This window comes from Abramis brama (genome assembly GCF_963993115.1).
Source record: "Abramis brama genome assembly, chromosome: 5".
Classification (NCBI taxonomy): Eukaryota; Metazoa; Chordata; class Actinopteri; order Cypriniformes; family Leuciscidae; genus Abramis; species Abramis brama.
This window is the reverse complement of record NC_139967.1, coordinates 22,548,035-22,568,169: the sequence shown is the minus strand read 5'-3', so window position 1 is coordinate 22,568,169 and position 20,135 is coordinate 22,548,035. Positions and strand designations below refer to the sequence as shown.

Here is a 20,135-nt window from a genome sequence, read left to right as displayed (position 1 = left end):
GACGTAATGGTTTTTATACTGTACAAACTGTATATTCTATCCCCTTACACTGCCCCTATCCCTAAACCTACCCATCACAGGAGACATTCTGCATTTTTACATTTTCAAAAAAACTAATTCTGTATGATTTATAAGCTTTTGTACCCATGGGGACCTCAATTTAGGTCCCCACGGTTACACGAGTCCCCATGAGTCTGTGTGCATTCAGGTTTAAGTCCCCACCGGTGTAGAAAAACATGTCCACACACACACACACACACACACACACACACACACACACACACACACACACACACACTCACTCACTCACTCACTCACTCTCTCTCTCTCTATTGATAATGACCTTTCAATGCAGAGAAAAGAAGCTGGGAAATGATCCAGCTGTTAATTGATTATCTACTGCTGGTGTGGTTAGAACAGATGAGCAAGGGAAGCAAAGGGACACATTTAGCTTTTTTTTCTCCACTAATAGCTCCTCTCTTTTTTAACAATACAAAACAGCATCACTACAGACAGAAAGACTCTACTAAGTGTATCTAGGGAAACCAATGGCTTATCACAACCTCCAACTAGCAATGATCATTTAAAGCAACCACTGAAACATAATCAATCAGGGATAGTCAAAATAGGCTACTTGTCAGTCATTTTAACTTGCAATTGAGTAATAAATCAGTCCTAGAAATGCTGAAAAATGTTTAAACCAGCCTACAATACCAGTTTTAGCCAGTCTCACAGCCTAGTGAAGCTGGTCTCTTCTCTATTGGTGAACTTTTCAGGGAGATCTGCTCAAATCTGACCTGCTATGCTGTTTTTAGCAGAGAAGAGACAAGACAGTATTTGTTAGTCAATTAATAATTTGTTTGTCTTCGCCAAACTTGCTATTGGCTTTGTTTATTTAATTCGAAAACAATAGTTCTGTATTCCTCCATTTAAATAGAATAATTATCCCAAAGAGTGTTTCGTCTGTGATCAACAGCGCCATCTGCTGATTCAAACTTTTGAATATAAGGGGTAAAATATGGCTTGCAGGTCTAGCTGTAATGTAGCGTGTTGTTTACCAGCACAGATAATCCAAAGTGTTTAAACCACTATTAAAATAAGTGCCTTCACAGTCACAATCTCAATATTTTCTGAATTAATATTTGAATTAATATTTTATGAAAAACAATAATACATAGTAAACATACCGGGTTAACAGGAGAACGCCACATTGGAATGTTCCATTTCGACCTTCAACGGGGGTGTTCTCAGGTTTAGTAAATGGTTTTTATTATTATTATTATTTGTATTGCAAATGATAGATAATGTTCTTAATGTACTTTAAATATTTTATTCTAATATGTGTTGTTCAACTAATACATCTAAATAATTTTACCTGCTGAAATAATTATTCGCATAGAAATTGCACTATGTGACTGACTGCGCGTGAGTTCAGGCAGACATGGCGTTGCGAGGACTGAACGCCTGTGCTCGTATTATACTGACCGAGGCGAGCAGAACAGCAGCAGGAGCCCTACAGTCAGACTGTTTAAAATGTCGGCATGGAGGTAATATGCGTATAACGCTGTATTTATTCTGTCTTTAGACAATGAGAACATACCATAGAAAGTGGCTCTAAAAGTCAAGGCCAATGTCATTGAGGCGTAAGTTAGTAGAGCTTACACACACACAAACACACCGCAGAGTAGCCTAACTTAGAGGAGAATATTGACGTGATTGGTAATACAGCACTGTTGTCTCCGCATTGAAGAATTGTCACTTTTTGTTTACTGGACTGTCGTTTTTTATTTACATTTTTCTGTCCGTGTTTTATTAATGTTGGAAAAACATCCAAGATGGTTTGTTTCCCAGTCAGACTAAGTTAGGTGAAAAGTGCCCAAAACCCTCTAATAACTAAACTATCTGGTTTAATTTTTTGATCTGGGTTTAAATGTGATGAAGGTGGTCAATAAATGTCAGTCCTACTGACACATTTTAATATTTGGGTTTTCAGACAGTAGATGAGAAACTGATTGTGTTTACAAACACTCTTTTCAGCCAAACGTCATCTCTTGTCTGAAGATGTGGTGAAGCTGCAGGATTTTCAGCAGAAGAAACTTGCTGTTGCCCACCGAGTCTCAGGATCAAAAGGCATGCGTCATTTGGCTTGATTTAAATAACTTGGTACCACTTTCTGGTGTTTCATTACTTCAGAGGTGCACTCAGTCATATTTGTCTCATTAAAAAGTTATACACATAAAGAAATTAATAGAACTTAAAAAAAATGTTTAAAAACATTTACACCCACATAAGATTGAATGTCAGACTGCAGTCATGTCATCAAAAGCTGTTTTATTTAACATGAAAGTGGGTGGCCTCATGGGGCCGACATGAGATTGCATGACCATCTTAGTACTACTATTTGTTTTAAAAAAAAAAAATTAATTAATGAGTTAATGAATCAGTAGTGAATTTCTACAATGGCATTGATCATTTAAACCTGAGTTTATGCTTAATGCTATTACAATATTCATGCATCACATGTCCTCAACTGTTGTATTGGCCAGCACAACATAAACACAAGTGACTGAGTGCACCTTTAACACTCAGAACTGAAACGTAATTTTCTCCCTTGTTCTGAATGTCACTTGTTTTTTTTTTTACAGGTTATTATTTTGATAAAGTACATCAGAAAATAGAGAAAAATGAGCTAATTTTAAAGGATGAATTGAAAATGCTTCTGCATTTATGCCAGTCTGCTGAAGATGTTATTATGGCAAGAAATGCCATTTACAGGTAAAATTGCATCAGTTATTCCTTATAGATATGGCTTACAGCGGGGAAAATAAGTATTGAACACGTCATCATTCTTGAACACTCTTCTGATTATTCTTTTCACTCCTCTATCAGAAATCTTGCGAGGAGCACTGGTCGAGGCAAATTTATGGTGAAATTATTGTCTTTCCACTACCGTATTATGGCCCCAAAAGTGCTCACTGGACCATTCAGAAGCTTAGAATGGCGCCTATAACCAATGCCATCATTATGTTTTGCAACAATTAGGTTGCGAAGGTCTTGAGACAGCTCTTTGCTTTTACCCATCATGAGATGTGTCTTGTGTGACACCTTGGCAATGAGACCTTTTTGTAGGCCATCATTTGGGACTGAACCAGCTGTTATTAATTTCCACTGACGGGGCTGGATTGCTTTTTAATTACTGTAAGTTTTCAGCAGTTGTCTTGGCTTTCCATGCCTTTTTGCGCCTCCCTTTCTTCATGTGTTCAATACTTTTTCCCTGTGTCATTTCACATTATTACACATAACTTAATTTCTGAACTTATTTTTGTTTGTTTCTTTGTATGTATGGCTTACTTGGGTTGTTACCAACATCTGGTGAAAATTTCATGTCAATAGCACCTTTGGAAATATATTTACTGAGAAAAATGATGACGTGTTCAATACTTATTTTCCCCGCTGTATATTACAAGGATGTTTACACTACTGTGTTTGGGTATGGTAAGATGCTGTTTTTCTCTAAAGTCTCTAATGGTCACCAAGGCTGCATATATTTGATCACAAATACAGTAAAACTGTGATTAGCTACAATACTGTTGTTATCATTAATTATTGTTTTCTATTAACTTTTATATTTTAATATAAATTAATATAAATATAATTTGAATTAAAATGTAATCTTATTTGCCTTTCCTGTCACTTTTGATCAATTTAATGTATCCTTGCTAAATAAAAGTCTTGATTTATTTGAAAAATAAAATAAAAAGCTTACTGACCCAAACATTTTAATGGTAGTGTATGTTTACCCAAGAAGCAAATTTATGGTGTTTTAGTTGCATTCAGCATAACATTCATCTTAATTTTTTTTCTAATATTTAATATTTTTCTGGGTTAGTTCACCCAAAAATGAAAATTCTGTCATCATTTACTCACCCTCATATTGTTCCAAACCTGTTCATCTTCCGAACACAATTGAAGATATTTTTGATGAAATATGAGAGTTTTCTGTCCCTCCATTGACAGCTGCGCAACTACCACTTTGACGCTTCAAAAAGTTCATAAAGAGACCGTAAAACGAATCCATATGAATTTAGCGGTTTAGTCCAAATTTTCTGAAGAGACTCGATTGCTTTATATAATGAACAGATTAAATTTAAGCTTTGTTCAGAAAATGTATCAGAAAATTTTAAATAAACCGCCAAAATCATATGGATTCGTTTTACAATCTCTTTATTAACTTTTTGAAATGTTAAAGTGTCAGTTAATGGGGGACAGAAAGTTTTGGGTGAACTAACCCTTTAACACTGTTCTCTTTTTATTTATGTCCATTCCAGGTACCATAAAGAGAATCGTAACGTGCCATTTGGGGAATTCAAGTTTGGGCCTCTTTTCATGAGGTTATGTTATGAGCTGGGTTTAGAGGAGCTGGCAGCCACAACTCTGACAGATCCAGTAGGTGAAAATGAGCACCTACACATTGTGCAAAAGCAATTCTGTTTACTGGATGACCATGTAGTAGTGGATGGATTGTAGTGAGATTTGACATTTTCTTTTTCTTGCTTAGGCTCTCAAAGGGTTCTTTCCAGACTCTACATCCTTTAATATTGCCATTGACATACTTTTCACTAAACAGTGCTTCGAAAGTAAGTTTCTTCATCTTATCTATCTATTCTCGTGAAGAATGAAACTTCACGATCAATCAGATAATTGTATTGTGCTCTGGTTGCCTTTCCTGATGGCTTAAAAATGTGTTAGATAAAATAAAGAACTGAAATGTCTCGTATTTGAAAAGCCAGTGAGACAAATGCTTATCTGAGATTTTTGAGGGAATTAATTAATCACCACAAACAAATCCTTCATCGGTACAGCTTCCTATCTGCAAAAATGCAAAGAAGTCTATCTGTTGTTGCCATGGTTTCAGTGGATGACTGATCGTGTTCTCACAGGTGGCCTGGAGCTGGTGGGAGAAATGAAAAAACAAGGAGTGCCGTTCAACAAGGAAACCTTCATGCTAGCCTTTGCTACTTGTTATAAACTGGTAAAGACAGTGTAGAAGCAAGTATTGTATGCTTTGTATTAAAAACATCTATCCCCGGTTTTCGCAGACCAGTCTAAAGCTAGACCCAGACTAAAATGCACGTTTGAGCTGTTTTAACTGAAAGCAACATGCACTGACATATCTTAAAATATGTCAGTGCCATTGTTTTGTCTCAAGATGCACACCTGTAATACTTAAATGCCCTAATTGAACTAAGGCCTAATCCTGGCTTAGTCTCAGCCCTGTTTTTGAAACCGGGCCTAAGGATCACCAATGAATTACTATAATCCCAGAAAAGACCAACGGTATTTTCAGCACATACAGAACAATAACGGGTACAATGAGTAACCGTCTTGTGGCTTGTTTTTTTTTAGCATTAATTTCTCACTGTAGTTTTAAGTTATGCAAGTACAACAGATTTTTATAGATGTCATTTATAAACCGTGTACACGTGTTTTTGTACCTTGGAATTGGCAGAACACCTCAAAGTCGTATCATATCTGTTTGTCCCTGTTGGAAGAAGGTCAGACAAAAGGCAATCTCATCCCTCGACATGCCTATTGCTTTGCAACTGCACTTGCTCTCAAACAGGTAAGATGATTAAAATGTCAATATCCAATTTAAAATGAAAGGATACATCTTTCTCGTATTTTATGTAATGCCATACAAATTAACTGGGTGGGTGTAATATCAAATTTTAGTAGTTAAATAGCATTCAGATGTTGTGAAATTGTAATTGAATCACAGACGATGTTGCATCTTTTGATATATTAACAGTGAATCCTAATTTGATCAACTTGTGAAGTGTTTATTTTTCATTGATGTATGTTGTAGAATGACATAGAGAGAGCCCAGACATTCTACTCGCAGATCATGAGCACGCACAGTCGGCCATGCCAGAACCTGAGAGTAAGTGTGTGTTTAAATCAGTCTTTGAAAGAGAGCTTGCATATGTGTAACTGCTCTGTTTCTAGGTTCTCATATTGGCTATGAAAGGGTCCATGAAAGAGGCAATCGCCGCCCTCGCAGAAGCCCAAGTGTCAAAGACTCCAGTGTTTGTGAAGAAAACGGAGTTCTCCCAGGAAGTGGTGAGATCAGCTACACACCTACAATACTTTTTCTTTATTATTGTTACTCATTCACCGTGACTATTTCATTTAAGAGTAAAAGTAAAATCATCAAAACTATGAAACAAATGGAATTATGCAGTGGAATTATAAATCAAAACTAACTGTGCTAACTCTGCACAGTCATGTCATTCTGTTCAGAGGTGCATTTTAAACATTACGAGATTCCCTTACTGCTAGGCACTTGTGGTATTTTTTTCTTTTTACATTCTGGTCCAATTCAAAATTCCTTAAAACAATAAATTTGATTATATTGTATTACTTCACAGTATGTGAGATTTTTCAAAAACCTAAAAGACTCTTACCGATCCCAAACTTTTGAACATTATTGTATATTTGCTACAAAGCTAAATTTAAGCATATAAGAAAAATGGTTTTAAGATCATGATAAACATTCAAATTCAGTCGAGAGTGTACAAAAAATGTATATAAAAACAAACATGGAACCTCTGGGCCCGGTTGCATGAAAAAGTAAGGGTATCCCTACGGAGGAAAAAATCCCTGAGGCAAGGGATTTCTTGAAGAGCGTTGCAACAATCGTCTTAAGTCATCCTTACCTAAGTGTTTACACTAATTGTTTTCCGATAGTTTCTGGCAAAACACGGCAATGGAGAAGCAACTTTATACTTACGACATCTCCCATGAACAAAACATTTACCTTTACTTCAGTTGTACAGCTGTATTACAGTATTTGAGTTAGGGAAATAACTGAAGGCACAGCCATTGGCACGTGTTTTGGTCCCTTCATTTTTTGAGGGTGAAATGGTCACTAAGCACTTTGTTGCAACCCATAACAGAACTTAAGGGAACACTTAAGCAATTAAGGGGAAATACTTATTAATGACCTTGAGGTACCTTAAGTGGACCCTTGTTTTTTTTTTGTTTTTTTTCTCACAACCAATGTTTCACTAAGGGTACACTTTGCTTTGTTGCAACTGAGCCCAGATCCTCAATTTATAAAAAAAAGCCAAACACCTCTTGTATTAAAAGCATTTAAATAAATTAAACCAGAACAGGTTATAAAACGTGTTTTGTGTGTTTCCTCTCCAATTTTCGTCTCTCTCTCTCTCCTCTCTGCTCTCTCAGGTTAATGAATTGAGGAAGAAGAGTGCTGATGGGCTGTGGCAGGGACACGTGGAGCGGGTGGTGAGACAGTTAGAGGAGGCCGGTCAGATCACCAAACAGACCCTTGATGAGATCTTGTGTCACAGTCCCTCTAGAAAGCCGAGGCCTCTGGGAATATTGGAGCAGGAAAGAAAGATCAGCCGAAGGACTTTTAAACCTTTGCAGTCTGCACTACTGTTAGAGTGAATCCAGTGAGTTCAAGACTCTCAGCTTTAGAATATTATATTACGAGAGTGAAGGGGTATCCTTGATCTGCACACACCGTAGACACAGCCCATTCAAGCTCAGTATTTGGCATCATCTACCTCCTGCTGTTTTAAGCCAGTTACTGTTGCCTTGAGTTGTTGAAATCAAGTAAGAAGTTTAATCACTTTAATGATGTTCCTCTAATTTGGTATCGTGTGCGTTTTTGTATTCCTTTTTGGGAAATGTGAATAGAGAAGCAATCAGGTGATAACTGTGAACCCTCTTTATTTTTCAACCCTCTTAGAAGGATGGTTCGGAGTAAAATCAACCTAGGGTCCTTTGCACCATGACAATGTGCAAACCAAGGGAAAAAAGGCTTCTGGGGGGTGTTTGGCTCGATGTCATGGTGCAAAGGACCCTAGGTTGATTTTACTCCGAACCATCCCTTTAACCTGCAACATACAACACTTTAAAGTGTTGATAAATGCTATTTAAAAAAAGTGTTGCTGTATGTCTTCTAAACAAAACAGAGAAGCAAGATGTTCTGCTGGAAGAGAAATGGCCGGTTGATGTTTCATATTTTATTTTTAATGTGATAGTATTGATTAAGGGTTTGAATACTTTGGCTGTCCAGATCCTGAGTTTATCAAAATGCTCATAAGATGTGACTGCCTTGAATGTGTTTCCCCAGTTGATATTTGAATAAAAACAGAAATGGGCAAATAATCAGGTTTTTTATTTTTATTTAAAATTCTATATTTAAGTCAATCAAATTCTGAAATTGTGGTTTGTGATGAAGTGAGATTTGCTCAACTCTCACGGACATGAAGTCAAGAGCTAAGGGTTTCACTTTATTTTGATGGTCCCTTTAACACATTCTAAGTAATGTTGCCCCTACATGGCTACTAACTCAGAGTGTTAGTAGAGTATTAGTAGACTGGTAGGTTTATGGTTAGAATAAGTTGACGTAGTTACAAAGTTACTTATAGTCAGTGGAATGCTGTCGGAGGAGCATCACAAAGAGTTAGCAGATATTAAGCAGACAGTTTACTGCTCTAATGAGAGTTTGTTGACATGAAGTAGCAAAGTTACTCATAGTCAACAGAATGTTAAGGGACCATCAAAATAAAGTGTTCCCGAGTTAAGTTTTGCATTTTATGAAATGGCACTTTTTAGATCTTCGTGGTCATTTTGTCCCATATTATGTGACATTGTTCACAATCACAACACTTCTTATATTACGGTCTCCCTTTGATGAATATATTGGTTTTGTTTTCATTTTTATACAACAGTTCTCTCTCTGGTTCTCGAAACTGATTGGCTGAGAGCCTTTTCCAGCCGTGCGATTTCCCTCCAGAATCAGCACTCTAACCGTTTCACCGATTGTATCGCTCCGCTTGCAATATTTCTCACAGAGAGCGTCGTGGCAAACCACCATCATTTTACAAATACTACTTTTATTGTGTAATGTAGTTTTAAGAAGTTTTTTTTTAGGTGAGAATGTAGTTATTTAGACATCAAATATGCAACTTATATATAAACATAGCGCATACTTGTTTAGACGATTTCTGTGAGCTCCAGACCGTCAACGGTTGTTCAGCGCTCATGTACCTGCGTGAAGTGAACAGCTTTATCTCGGCCAGTCCTTCAGGAATTTGCAGCTGGCCCTTATGTACATACCGGTAGTTTAAACATGAGGTGAGGTAATTAATTTTGGGTATATCAAGCGGGCAATCTTTGGTGTTATGAATCTATTACTTGTTCAAGAGCAAATCGATTTGGCCAAGGGCAAAGTTAAGTTTCATAGCTTCATATTTAACTGAAATTCTGTTCTATAACTAGCGGTGCTTTTATACTTTTTAACTGAACTGTTTGCTTGTTTTTTTTTGCTATTGTACAAACTTATACTTTTATAATGGCTAATATTGTTTATTTAAATATTATTTTTCAATAAATAATATTGTATAAATAACATGCCGTATTTAGTATTGAGACGCTCCATAGTGATTGTGATTTCGACTTCAGTGAAAGTTACATTATTACACCTTTAGATGGCAGCAAATATCTTTACGAGTCAGTCAGGGGTCAGACAGGAGCTATGGTCAGGAGCAAAGACTTTTATATTGAAAGGGGCTGAAACAAGGTTGTAAATCCCCTCAACTGTTAAAAGGACAAAGAAAAAGATATCGCTTTTCTCAGCGGACATTCAAACTGATTTTGTTATTATGACTGAATATAAGATGACCTGAAGAATATCAGCAAGATGCAGGTAATGTAATATTGCTCATCTAACGTTAAATCACTTTGGATAAAAACTTTCAAGTTTTTCAGTTAATTCAAGTCTCTTCAGTATATAACTTAGTGCAACAAAAAAGTAAATTCTGTCATCATTTACTCACCCTCATGCAAAGAGTTCTCATTTTTTAGCTATACTTATTTTTTTTATGTTTATATAGCATGTTTATTTTGTTTCGTCTAAGTTAGTTTAATTGTACACAGAACAATGATGCAACTGTAAATAAATAATTCGCCCAACGTGGGGCTCGAACCCACGACCCTGAGATTAAGAGTCTCATGCTCTACCGACTACCGCCAGCCGGGCCTGAAACGAAGTTATTTGGGGGTCAATTTTAGGGTTTCCCTGCCAAATCCTGTACAGCGACTCGACGAGCGCTAGGACCCAGGCAGTGCGCCGCACAGAGGCTTATCGCTGTCGATGTGCGGTGATCCGGACCAGACTGAGTCCATGTATGTAAGCTAGCCTAGCGTCACCACCCAACGCCCGCGAAACACGCTCATTTCACACGGGTCCATCCACTGTAAACTCTCGCGGAGACCTCATCTTCCGCTCGATAACAGCCGGTCTTGAAGCTGAAGGTCAAGGTGGAGGCCGTTATTTGATGTGAAAGGGTGTAGATCTGTGCGCCTACACACACATACACACACGCACAGAGAGAGAGAGAGAGAGAGAGAGACTCCAGACATACAAGATGGAGTGCCAGTGGAAACCCGACGAGCAGGGACTTCAGCAGATCCTACAGCTGCTCAAGGAATCACAGTCCCCGGACACATCAACGCAACGATCCGTCCAACAAGTATCCTTTACCTCACTGTAAAACAGAGTGCTGGAGGATGTCGGGCGAACGAGGGGATGGCGGAGGTCAGGAGGAGTTGGCCTGTGATTAGCTCACACGTTAGGTAGTGCTTGGGATTTGAAAGACACGCAGTTAGTCATTTGGTTTGTTTATATTTTATCTGTAGATTTGGATGGTGACTGGATGGTGTCAGCAGGTGTATAACGTTAGCTGTAAGTCGGGGAGTGTTTAAGTTAAAGGGGTAGCGTTAGTTCACCCAAAAACGAACATCTGCCATCAGCCTCACCCTCTCGTTATTCAAAAAATGTATGATTTTGTTGTATGGAACATAAATGAAGAAATTTTGAGAAACGCCTGTTTTTTTTCTTTTTCTTTCGTACAATGGAAGTCAGTGGTCACCAAAATCGGTATCAACATTCCTTAAAATATCTTCATTTAATGTTACGTCGGTCCCACTGAAGAAAAAAAAAAATGTCTCAATGGTTTAAAGACATTGGGGTACGTAAATGATGACTGAATTTTCATTTCTGCGTGAACTATCCCTTTATGCTTTAGAGCAGTGCCGTGTTTAGCTGAAACAAACTCATTTGAGATTCATTTCAAACAATCATCTTATCTAATAAACGCTAGGGTTGTGCGCAAAACATATGTTTTACAGCAATTTTGGGCATCATAGGAGCGTTTGCAACACTTCAAACTGAAATGTTGTCTAGGTAGGCAGCTCACTGTTATGAGACGCAGATTAGACGGACCTCCATCTGCAGTGGCGAGAGTATTATCACGATTTTCTGTCACATAATCGGATGCAGCTCAGACAAAGACATCTGACATTGGAGATGTTTCAGCCTTTATTTCACATGGGGAGAGAAGTGAGCAAGATGTGTCAGTGTGTGAACTGTGACACCCCTTCATCTAGCCAATTATGCATAGTCTTTTGTCCATCAGAACGCTATACAAATGCTATACTAAAAATCCTTTATGACATTTTAAGCTTTTAAATGTCAAAGACAATTTTCAAAATTTCAGGTAAAATGAATGTCACAACAAATATATCCAGTTATATAAATACGTGTCATATATTTTTGCTTAATTGCCAGTACGTAAAAACTAGATACATTATTTGGATACAAATTAGCTAGAAACAGAAAAAAATGGTAACCAAACAGTTTTGGTGACCATTGATTTCCATTATATGGAAGAAAAGAAAAAAAAGGCATTGCTCGAAATATTTTCATTTATGTTCCACAGAAGAAAGAAAGTCATACAGGTTTGGAAAAATGGATGATAAATAATTTTTGGGTGAACTATCCCTTTAAGCTTTTTCTTTAAATGGAAGCTGTGGCCATATATCTATGGCCCTGAGTTAGTTCTTCTATGCCACAGGTGTCCGAACCCGGTTCTGGAGGGCCACTGTCCTGTAGAGTTTAGCTCCAATTTGCTTCAACACACCTGTCTGGAAGTTTCTAGTATGCCTATAACATCTTGATTAGCTGGTGTAACGGACGTAGGCCTGTCTTTAGCGTCCTTTTTTGTGTGCCCGCCTCCCACACTAGAGACTCCAGTTCGAATTCCGGTTACACTGGTTCAGGTGTGATTAATTGGGGTTGGAGCTCAACTTTGCAGGACAGTTGCCCTCAAGGAGTAGGATTGGACTCCCCTTTACTATGCACTTTCTACACCAGCGATGGGCCACGAGTGTCCTGGAGTGCTGCAGAGTTTAGTTCCAACCCGAATCAAACACACCTGAACAAGCTAATGCCCGGTACACATTGTACCATTTTGGGGTGTCCCAGATTAAAGATGACCAATCATGCAAATTTCTGTGGTCGTGGCTCCTAAACGGTGGTCCTGCGCCGTACGGTGAGAGAGGTTAAAAGATGCCCGTTGTCACGGTCTTGCGACCAAAGATAGTCTCTAGCATGATCATCTCACAGTGTGTTTGCTGCTACAACCTACGTCTACTGACTAGCTAATAAAAATGTGACATGAAATGGTGTATTGATCAACGTGACATGGTACTAAAACTTAAAACTACTTACCTCAAGCTCCATTTGCAAAATTGGCATGCCAAGTTGGCTCCTTTTCCCTAGCCAGCCCAGCCCTGATCTACAGAATTATCTCAGATGATAGCAGACTTACTGAATTATTTTGTATTATTTTCATTTTGTAATGTTTGTAAAGGCTTCTCAATGATGTTTGTGTGTTTTTATTATTATTTTAAATTAGCTCATTTTTAATTGCCTTTTGTCCCAATTATATTTTATTTTATTTATACAAGTAATTTTTACTCAATGTTAAATTATATTCACACATCATTTGCGTATTAACCATTTGCTCATATATTCATAGGTTCATTCATTGATGCAATCATCCATCCACTGTAAACAGCATGTGGTTAGTCCATAAAGTACGTGCACTGATGCACATTTCCCCTGCTGTTTGCATTATCCTCTGTCTCTGTGGTCTGGATGTCTTTCCTTAATGTTCACCACAGAAACTTGAGCAGCTCAATCAATACCCGGACTTCAACAACTACCTAATATTTGTGCTCACAAAGCTAAAGACGGAAGGTAAGATGTGCATGTTAACATTAACTTATTGTATTATGCTTGATTTATAATTTTGATTTGGGATGTGAGAGTCAAGCATCTGGATAGATATGTGTCATGTTCATTTGAAAGCCTATAAGTTTTTGATTTTTACGTAGGCACATTGTGTGATGAGAGGCACTGCTAGTAGTTGCAGGAAATTATCTTTTGTCAGTCTGCAGTGTGGTTGTTGCTGTTTATGAGGTTTGCCATGACAGGTTGTGTAGCATATGACTTATATTGCTGTTTCTGGAAGGGAGTTGAGTCAGGCAGAATGCAGCTCATTTCTAGGTGGTGTTTAGTCTCTGTAGTGTCTTCTGAAGCCAGTGTCTTTATAGCTGGTGTGACTTCAGGTCAGTGGTAATCTGTCAAGTGCACTGGGAGCTTAGCTGCACTGACCTTTTGAATCTGTGTCCTCCGTCAAGCCCCAGGTCACAGAGCATGTTTTGAAACGACACAAGTTCATCTGCCAAGGTTTCTCCCTCTTTTTCCTGAATTAGCCCAAGGTCCATTTAAAAACAGAAGGTTCTTTATTAAGCATCTACCAAACCAGCTCAGAGCTGAACAATAAGGTTTTTTTTAGTGTGAGCTGTAGTTTTATTTTAAAGACAATTTATTAACTTTTTATTTTAAGCGACATATTTTTGTCAAAGTGTCAAAATAATTTGATATAATATAATATAAAACAGAAGGTCCTTAATTAAACATCCACCCAACCAGTTGGCTCAACAGTTTGGATTTTTCAGTGTGGGCTGTAGTTTTGTTTATTTTAAACAATTAAAAATAAAATATTTGTATATTTATTATATTATATGGTATTGTATTATTTCAAAACCGAAGGCACTTCTTTATTAAGTATCCGCGCAGTGCGTTTTAATTATTTGAATTTTTAAAGGGATCGTTCCCCCAAAAATGAAAATTAGCCCATGATTTACTCACCCTCTCAAGTCATCCTAGGTGTACATGACATTCTTCTTTCAGACGAATACAATCGGAGTTATATTAAAAAATGTCCTGGCTCTTCCAAGCTTTATAATGACAGTGAATGGCCGTTTCTGTTTTGAAGTCCATCAAAGAGCATCTATCCATCATAAAAGTGCTCCACACGACTGCGGGGGTTAATAAAGGCCTTCTGAAGTGAAGCGATGAGTTTTTGTAAGAAAAATATCCATATTTAAAACTTTATTAAATGTAAAATATCTAGCTTCCGGCCAAACGAACATACGGAAGCCTAAAACACAACTTATGCGAGTAATGCGACGTACTGCTGATATTTACGCTACGCCATGACGCGCACTACGCTACTTCTGACGTCACAAGTTACGCAAGTTGCGCTTTAGGTGTAAGTAGACTGCGTATGGCCGGAAGCTATAATTTTACTTTGTAACATGTTAAATATGGATATTTTTCTTACAAAAACTCATTGCTTCGCTTCAGAAGGCCTTTATTAACCCCTCAAAGCAGTGTGTAGCACTTTTATGATGGATAGATGCACTTTGATGGACCTCAAAACAGAAACGGTCATTCACTGCAATTATAAAGCTTGGAAGAGCCAGGATATTTTTTAATATAACTCCGATTGTATTCGTCTGAAAGAAGAATGTCATGTACACCTAGGATGACTTGAAGGTGAGTAAATCATGGGCTAATTTTCATTTTTGGGTAAACTATCCCTTTAAGCCACGTTTTTGTTTTATGTTTTAAATTTGTAATAATACATGCATTCTTATAATATGAAGATTTATTACAGTTTATCCCTGCAGTTGTTTGTGTCTTTCTTTCCTTTAATTCTAATCTTGGCCTTTACCGAGGGCTGTTTTTTCCACCCAATCTGAAAGTAATGCTTTTCATCCTTTCTTTCTCATAGATGAGCCTACTCGCTCTCTCAGTGGCCTAATTTTGAAGAACAATGTTAAGGCCCATTACCAGAACTTCCCAAACGGCGTGTCTGACTTCATCAAAAATGAGTGTCTGCAGAACATTGGAGACTCTTCACCGCTCATCAGAGCCACAGTGGGTGAGTATGGACCGACAGAACTTTTATTTATCTGGCTCTGAGCCAAAGCTTTTGCCGTCATAATGTGAACAATATTATGCCTTAGGGGTCTGTGTATAGCTTTGTGTTGTTTGTCTTGATATAAGATTTTTTTTATTGACTACGTGGTACAAATCCGATTTTTGTGCGTATCCGATTGGAATCCGAGTGTGAAGTGTGAATGGCAAAAAATCACATGAAATCCGCTTCAAGCTGCATTCATATATGGTTTGAAATCATATTCAATTACATTTCTGGAAATCCATTTCAGTCTGACATTTTGCATGGTTTATGTGACATTTTGACAGCACGTATAGGATGTATAACACGTATAGACGTTGTTATAGGAAACATGTTGAAAACATGTTGAAAGTCGCTGCTGAAACAAGGGTGTGTTGTTGCAAAGTGCCAGACGAGCAGAAAATGACAAAATAATGGAGACGTTTCGTTGGCGGAGACGTCAACATGGAGTAAAGCTGCTCATACCAGCCTCCTACGGTTCTGCCGCTGCCTCAGAAGACACAGTAGTCCAGCCAGCCGCTACACATTGTGGAAATAAAACAACATCTCTATTGCGTATACCTAGCAACGTCATTGCCATAGAATCCAATGCAGATATTCCGGAAAACGAAAGATTGGCATGGGCACACAAATCGGATCAGAACAGTTGCGATACACAGTGTGGACGGTCAATCATTTTTGATCAGATTCCAATTGGATACACAAATAATCGGATTTGGACTGACAGTGTGAACGTAGCCTGCCTGACACAATGTGTCTGAATTAGCTGCTTTTTGTGATTGTGATTAGACTGTGAAGAGGTATATGCAGTGCTGTGTTTCTATGGTTACCCAGCATCTTGCAAAGCAACATGAAATATATAATTCCTACTTTACTTGTTTATTTGGTTTGAAATTTGTCTTTTATGAATGTTTTCCCACACATTGATGAATACAGTAATGGCCAAAAGTGATATTTGCAGGAGATATTTGTTTTTAATGACCCTACAAGTTCGATTAAACAATCACGATATAAGGGTAAAGTATTTATTTTTGTAAAATATTTAAAAATGAGAAGTACAAAACACTAAACTTGGTTAAGGAATTTATCTGACAAAATTATTTACAGCTACAGGTTTTATTTTACTATGCAAAAAAGAAAATGCATAGAAAAACAAATAAGCTCACAGGAAAAAGCATGCATTGACAACATAATTAGTTATTAGTTATTAGTTATTTTGTTGGTTCTCTTTTTTTGCATGTGTTCGTATAACAGTCTGACCAAAAATTTGGCATATTTCATTGCGATCACAAATAATGATAAAAAAATATTCCAAGCACAACTACACAATATGCTTAAATCTTCAACACATTTGTAATAGCCTAATTTTGAATAAAGGGTGAAGATGTCAATCCGAGGCCAGACATGACTTTTGGCCACTACTGTATATTAATTATTTGAGTATAATTTGAACGCATATCTATCTATCTATCTATCTATCTATCTATCTATCTATCTATCTATCTATCTATCTATCTATCTATCTATCTATCTATCTATCTATCTATCTATCTATCTACGTTATTATTTAGATATTTAATTTTATTAGGCATTTAATTTAAATGATAATTAGTATCATAATTAGATGGGCTATCTTTGCAACAAACACAGAATAGACAAGCATTATTTCTATCATCTGTAGCCCCAAAATCATTGCATGTCCTTTGGTTTGTATAAAAAAATAACTTGTACAACTACATTTGGATTATTAGACAATGTCGAAATAAAGTGAACATGCAGAGTTTTGCGTTCAGATGCATGTAAAGAGAGCCACATGGAGAAGAAAGTTAAAACTCTTCACATGTGCTCGCGTTCATCACCGCTACTGAACATCAGAACACAAACAACAATCAAATGCGCATTGATGGATCTTCTTCCGTCTGTTCCTCAATGTAACGAAATGTATATTTCTGCAGGCGCGTGTAAACTGGTTAACTGTGTCTGTGTCTAAGCAAAGGCGTTCGTTTTCAAGACGAACAGGTGACCGCCACTGCGCAATACACACAAATTACTGCGGGTTGGCGGGTGTTCATTTCATGCTCTGTGAACAATGGTAGCTTATTTAATGTATAAATTAAGGTATGTCCAAAAAACTGGTAATACTTGGTCATACTTTCTAGTAGTGGTATCGTGGCATAATAATCTGTTTGGTTGTAAAATGTATTACCTGAATGGAATGAAATCTAATATAGCTCTACCTGTGGAATCGTTCACAGACAGCATATGCAGACTAATTTCCACTAATTAAGATCTTCATCACTTGCAAGCAATAGGATGCATTTGCAGATTTGCTTAAAGCTCTTAATCTCCTATTACGACTTCGAGTGAGAAACCAGTTCAGACGATTCAGTGCGTGCAGGAAACTGAATGCATCATTCAAACTGATTAGCGGACCAATTTAGACAGTTTTGCCAACTTGTTTGATCAAGTCATTGAACAGAATCGACTCAAATGAGTGATTCATTTGTGATTCATCGCTCATGCCCCAGAAAAAAAGAGACCGCACGCTTGGAATAAACTACGCGTTTCTTAACATGTATTGCATCAAATTAAAGTAGCGCCCAGCGTAACAAAGTAAAAGTACTTTTTTTTTTTTAATTAGGAATCAATGTACTCAAGTTAAAGTAAAAGTACCCACATTTAAATCTAATCTTAAAAGTACAAACTTTCCACAAAAAAAAAATACTCAAGTAAATGTACTTCGTTACTACCCACCTCTATATGTCTATCTGTCTGTCTGTCTGATCACAATTTAAGTCTTGTCCGGATCTTAGTGAGTCCATGGCCATCTCTCGTCATACATGAGAGACTGTCCATTCATTTTCTAAAATGCTATACAGTCTAGTCTACTGTAAATGGTGCATTATGTGGATATGTTTGTGTTCTTCAGGTATTCTGATCACAACTATAGCCTCTAAAGGGGAGTTACAGAATTGGCCGGAGCTTCTACCTAAACTGTGTTTACTGCTGGACTCAGAGGACTATAACACTTGTGAAGTAAGATACACACACTCTTTCTGAAGCTGTCTGCACTCCTTTCTCTCCTCCTCGTGTTTCTCTCATTATCATCTGTTTCTTTCTCTCTTTGTCCCTCTAAGTGGAGCTGTATGATGATGGATGTTGCTGACTTCTCATTTAAACCTGTAGTGTGGCTCATTGCTTCATGATCTAAGCTCTCAGCAGTATATCTGAGGTTTGCTGATACACATGTACTGCAGCATTTCTCCACAGGGAGGTTTCTCTGCTTGGCTTCATGATGTGAAAGGAATGTGATCATCAAACTGCCCTCTGTGGGATTTATACATCTGTCATTGATTTAGTTGGTTTGTTATTGGTCTCTGTGTTTGGTTCTAATGTTTTGTTGTAGATTGTTTCAAGCTTGTGTACAGATATTTATTTTTGTAGTAACTTATTCGGATGGTTGTGTTCTTGAGCAGCAAATCAGCATATTTGAATGATTTCCGAAGGATCATGTGACACTGAAGACTGGAGTAATGATGCTGAAAATTCAGCTTTACAATCACAGGAATAAATTACATTATAAAATACTATTAATAGAAAAGTTATTTCAAATTGTAATAATATTTCACAATATCTTCTATTTCTGAATAAATGCAGCCTTGGTGAACATAAGAGACTTCTTTTGAAAACATCAACACATCTTACTGGCCTCAAACTTTTGTATGGTCATGTACATAATTAATAATAATTCAAAAACATTATAATTTTATTTAGCAAAAATAACAATCCGCTATGGGTGCCGTGCAGTGATATGGTCAACAGATGTTTTACGTCTTATCTGCTACTATTGGTGTTAGTGCGTTCACGGCACGCTGTCATAATTACCGTAATCATGAGATTCTGACTTGTAATTACAAGTTCTACAAGGATATTAATTATTTTGACAAGTTAAAACCCTGATTTGGTTGGTATGTCCTCTCGCAATTATTAGGTAATAATATTGATATTCGACATGGTGTGAATGTGTATGCACCATATATTCTATATGCTATATTGACCATTTAGAAGCTAGAACTGGATCAATCTGTTTTTATAAATTTGTAATAGCAAATATATAAATAAAACTATTATTATATATACGTACATTTAGAGTTTCAGTCCCCACTGTCATTATCTATGCAATAACATTAGTATCCCTTTGGACGAATTTGTTTTGCTAATGCATACACGTAAAAGTCTTTGAGCCCTGAGCATCTGGACTCAAGGCTAAGAAGCTGAAGTTTTGGCATTAGGTCAGAACAGTGTACATGTACCCATGTGCACACAAACCTATCTCTGCTTTGATGTTGCATAGATTAAGTTTGCATATTGGAGGTTTGGCCTTTAATATAGGGAAATGCTTCGTAAACTTTGCTTGACCAGCTTCTGTGTTCTAAATACAGACATACAGGGCCATGACCCCTGGTGAACCCACACTTGTCCTCCCGAAATAGTACTTTTATGTGCCTGCGTGCAGTAATTGAGTAAATTGTATGTCACACACCCACACACATGAACAAAGAGACTCTGAACTCGCAGTACAATGCTCTGCCCTGTGCGACTGCGAGACACTTGCTGAGCAGGCTTGTTAGCACAGATTGAGGCCAGTTATTTTCTACTGGGGAGATCAGATGTGATCACAACTGATCATAGACACGTTTGGAGACTGTGCACACTTTCAGACTCTCCTGTCCTTCTCCTACATGACAGTGCTGTTCAATAGTCTGAGTCCACATTAAAAAATCAAATTGAATGTCTAATTTAAACCTGTAAATTAGCCTAAGTTTTATGGCTTTGAAGTGTTATAACATAAAAAGAGAAATAGACATTAACTGTAAATTGTACAAACTATTTTCTCATGAAGGGGGATGAATGAATAACCAAGAA

The 20,135-nt window shown here is 37.3% G+C and overlaps 2 protein-coding genes across 5 annotated transcripts in view; both read left to right on the top strand.

Annotated features, from left to right (window-relative positions):
• Positions 1 to 1,399: 1,399 nt before the first annotated feature.
• ptcd2 (pentatricopeptide repeat domain 2) lies at positions 1,400 to 8,196 on the top strand. 3 transcript variants are annotated; one of them, XR_014606413.1, is made up of 11 exons: positions 1,400 to 1,547; positions 2,038 to 2,130; positions 2,646 to 2,775; positions 4,329 to 4,446; positions 4,559 to 4,637; positions 4,941 to 5,032; positions 5,510 to 5,623; positions 5,867 to 5,941; positions 6,007 to 6,120; positions 7,246 to 7,743; positions 7,893 to 8,196. XR_014606413.1 is itself a non-coding variant. In XM_084115889.1 (10 exons), exons 1-10 carry the CDS (start codon positions 1,442 to 1,444, stop codon positions 7,468 to 7,470), a joined length of 1,146 nt encoding a protein of 381 aa, XP_083972015.1. In that variant the 5' UTR covers positions 1,400 to 1,441; the 3' UTR covers positions 7,471 to 8,196. The 3 variants fall into 3 exon arrangements, 1 of the variants encoding a protein (XP_083972015.1); XR_014606414.1 differs by having other exon boundaries at positions 7,885 to 8,196; XM_084115889.1 differs by having other exon boundaries at positions 7,246 to 8,196.
• A 1,986-nt stretch (positions 8,197 to 10,182) lies between these two features.
• Positions 10,183 to 20,135, top strand: part of tnpo1 (transportin 1) — a 35,563-nt gene continuing 25,610 nt past the window's right edge. The window contains exons 1-4 of one of the 2 annotated variants that reach the window (XM_084114399.1): positions 10,183 to 10,565; positions 13,060 to 13,135; positions 15,021 to 15,170; positions 18,139 to 18,245. In XM_084114399.1, the coding sequence (XP_083970525.1) occupies positions 10,461 to 10,565; positions 13,060 to 13,135; positions 15,021 to 15,170; positions 18,139 to 18,245 (438 nt within the window). In that variant the 5' untranslated portion in view covers positions 10,183 to 10,460. The remainder of the gene's footprint in view (positions 10,566 to 13,059; positions 13,136 to 15,020; positions 15,171 to 18,138; positions 18,246 to 20,135) is intronic. The other variant, XR_014606209.1, reaches the window with a different exon arrangement.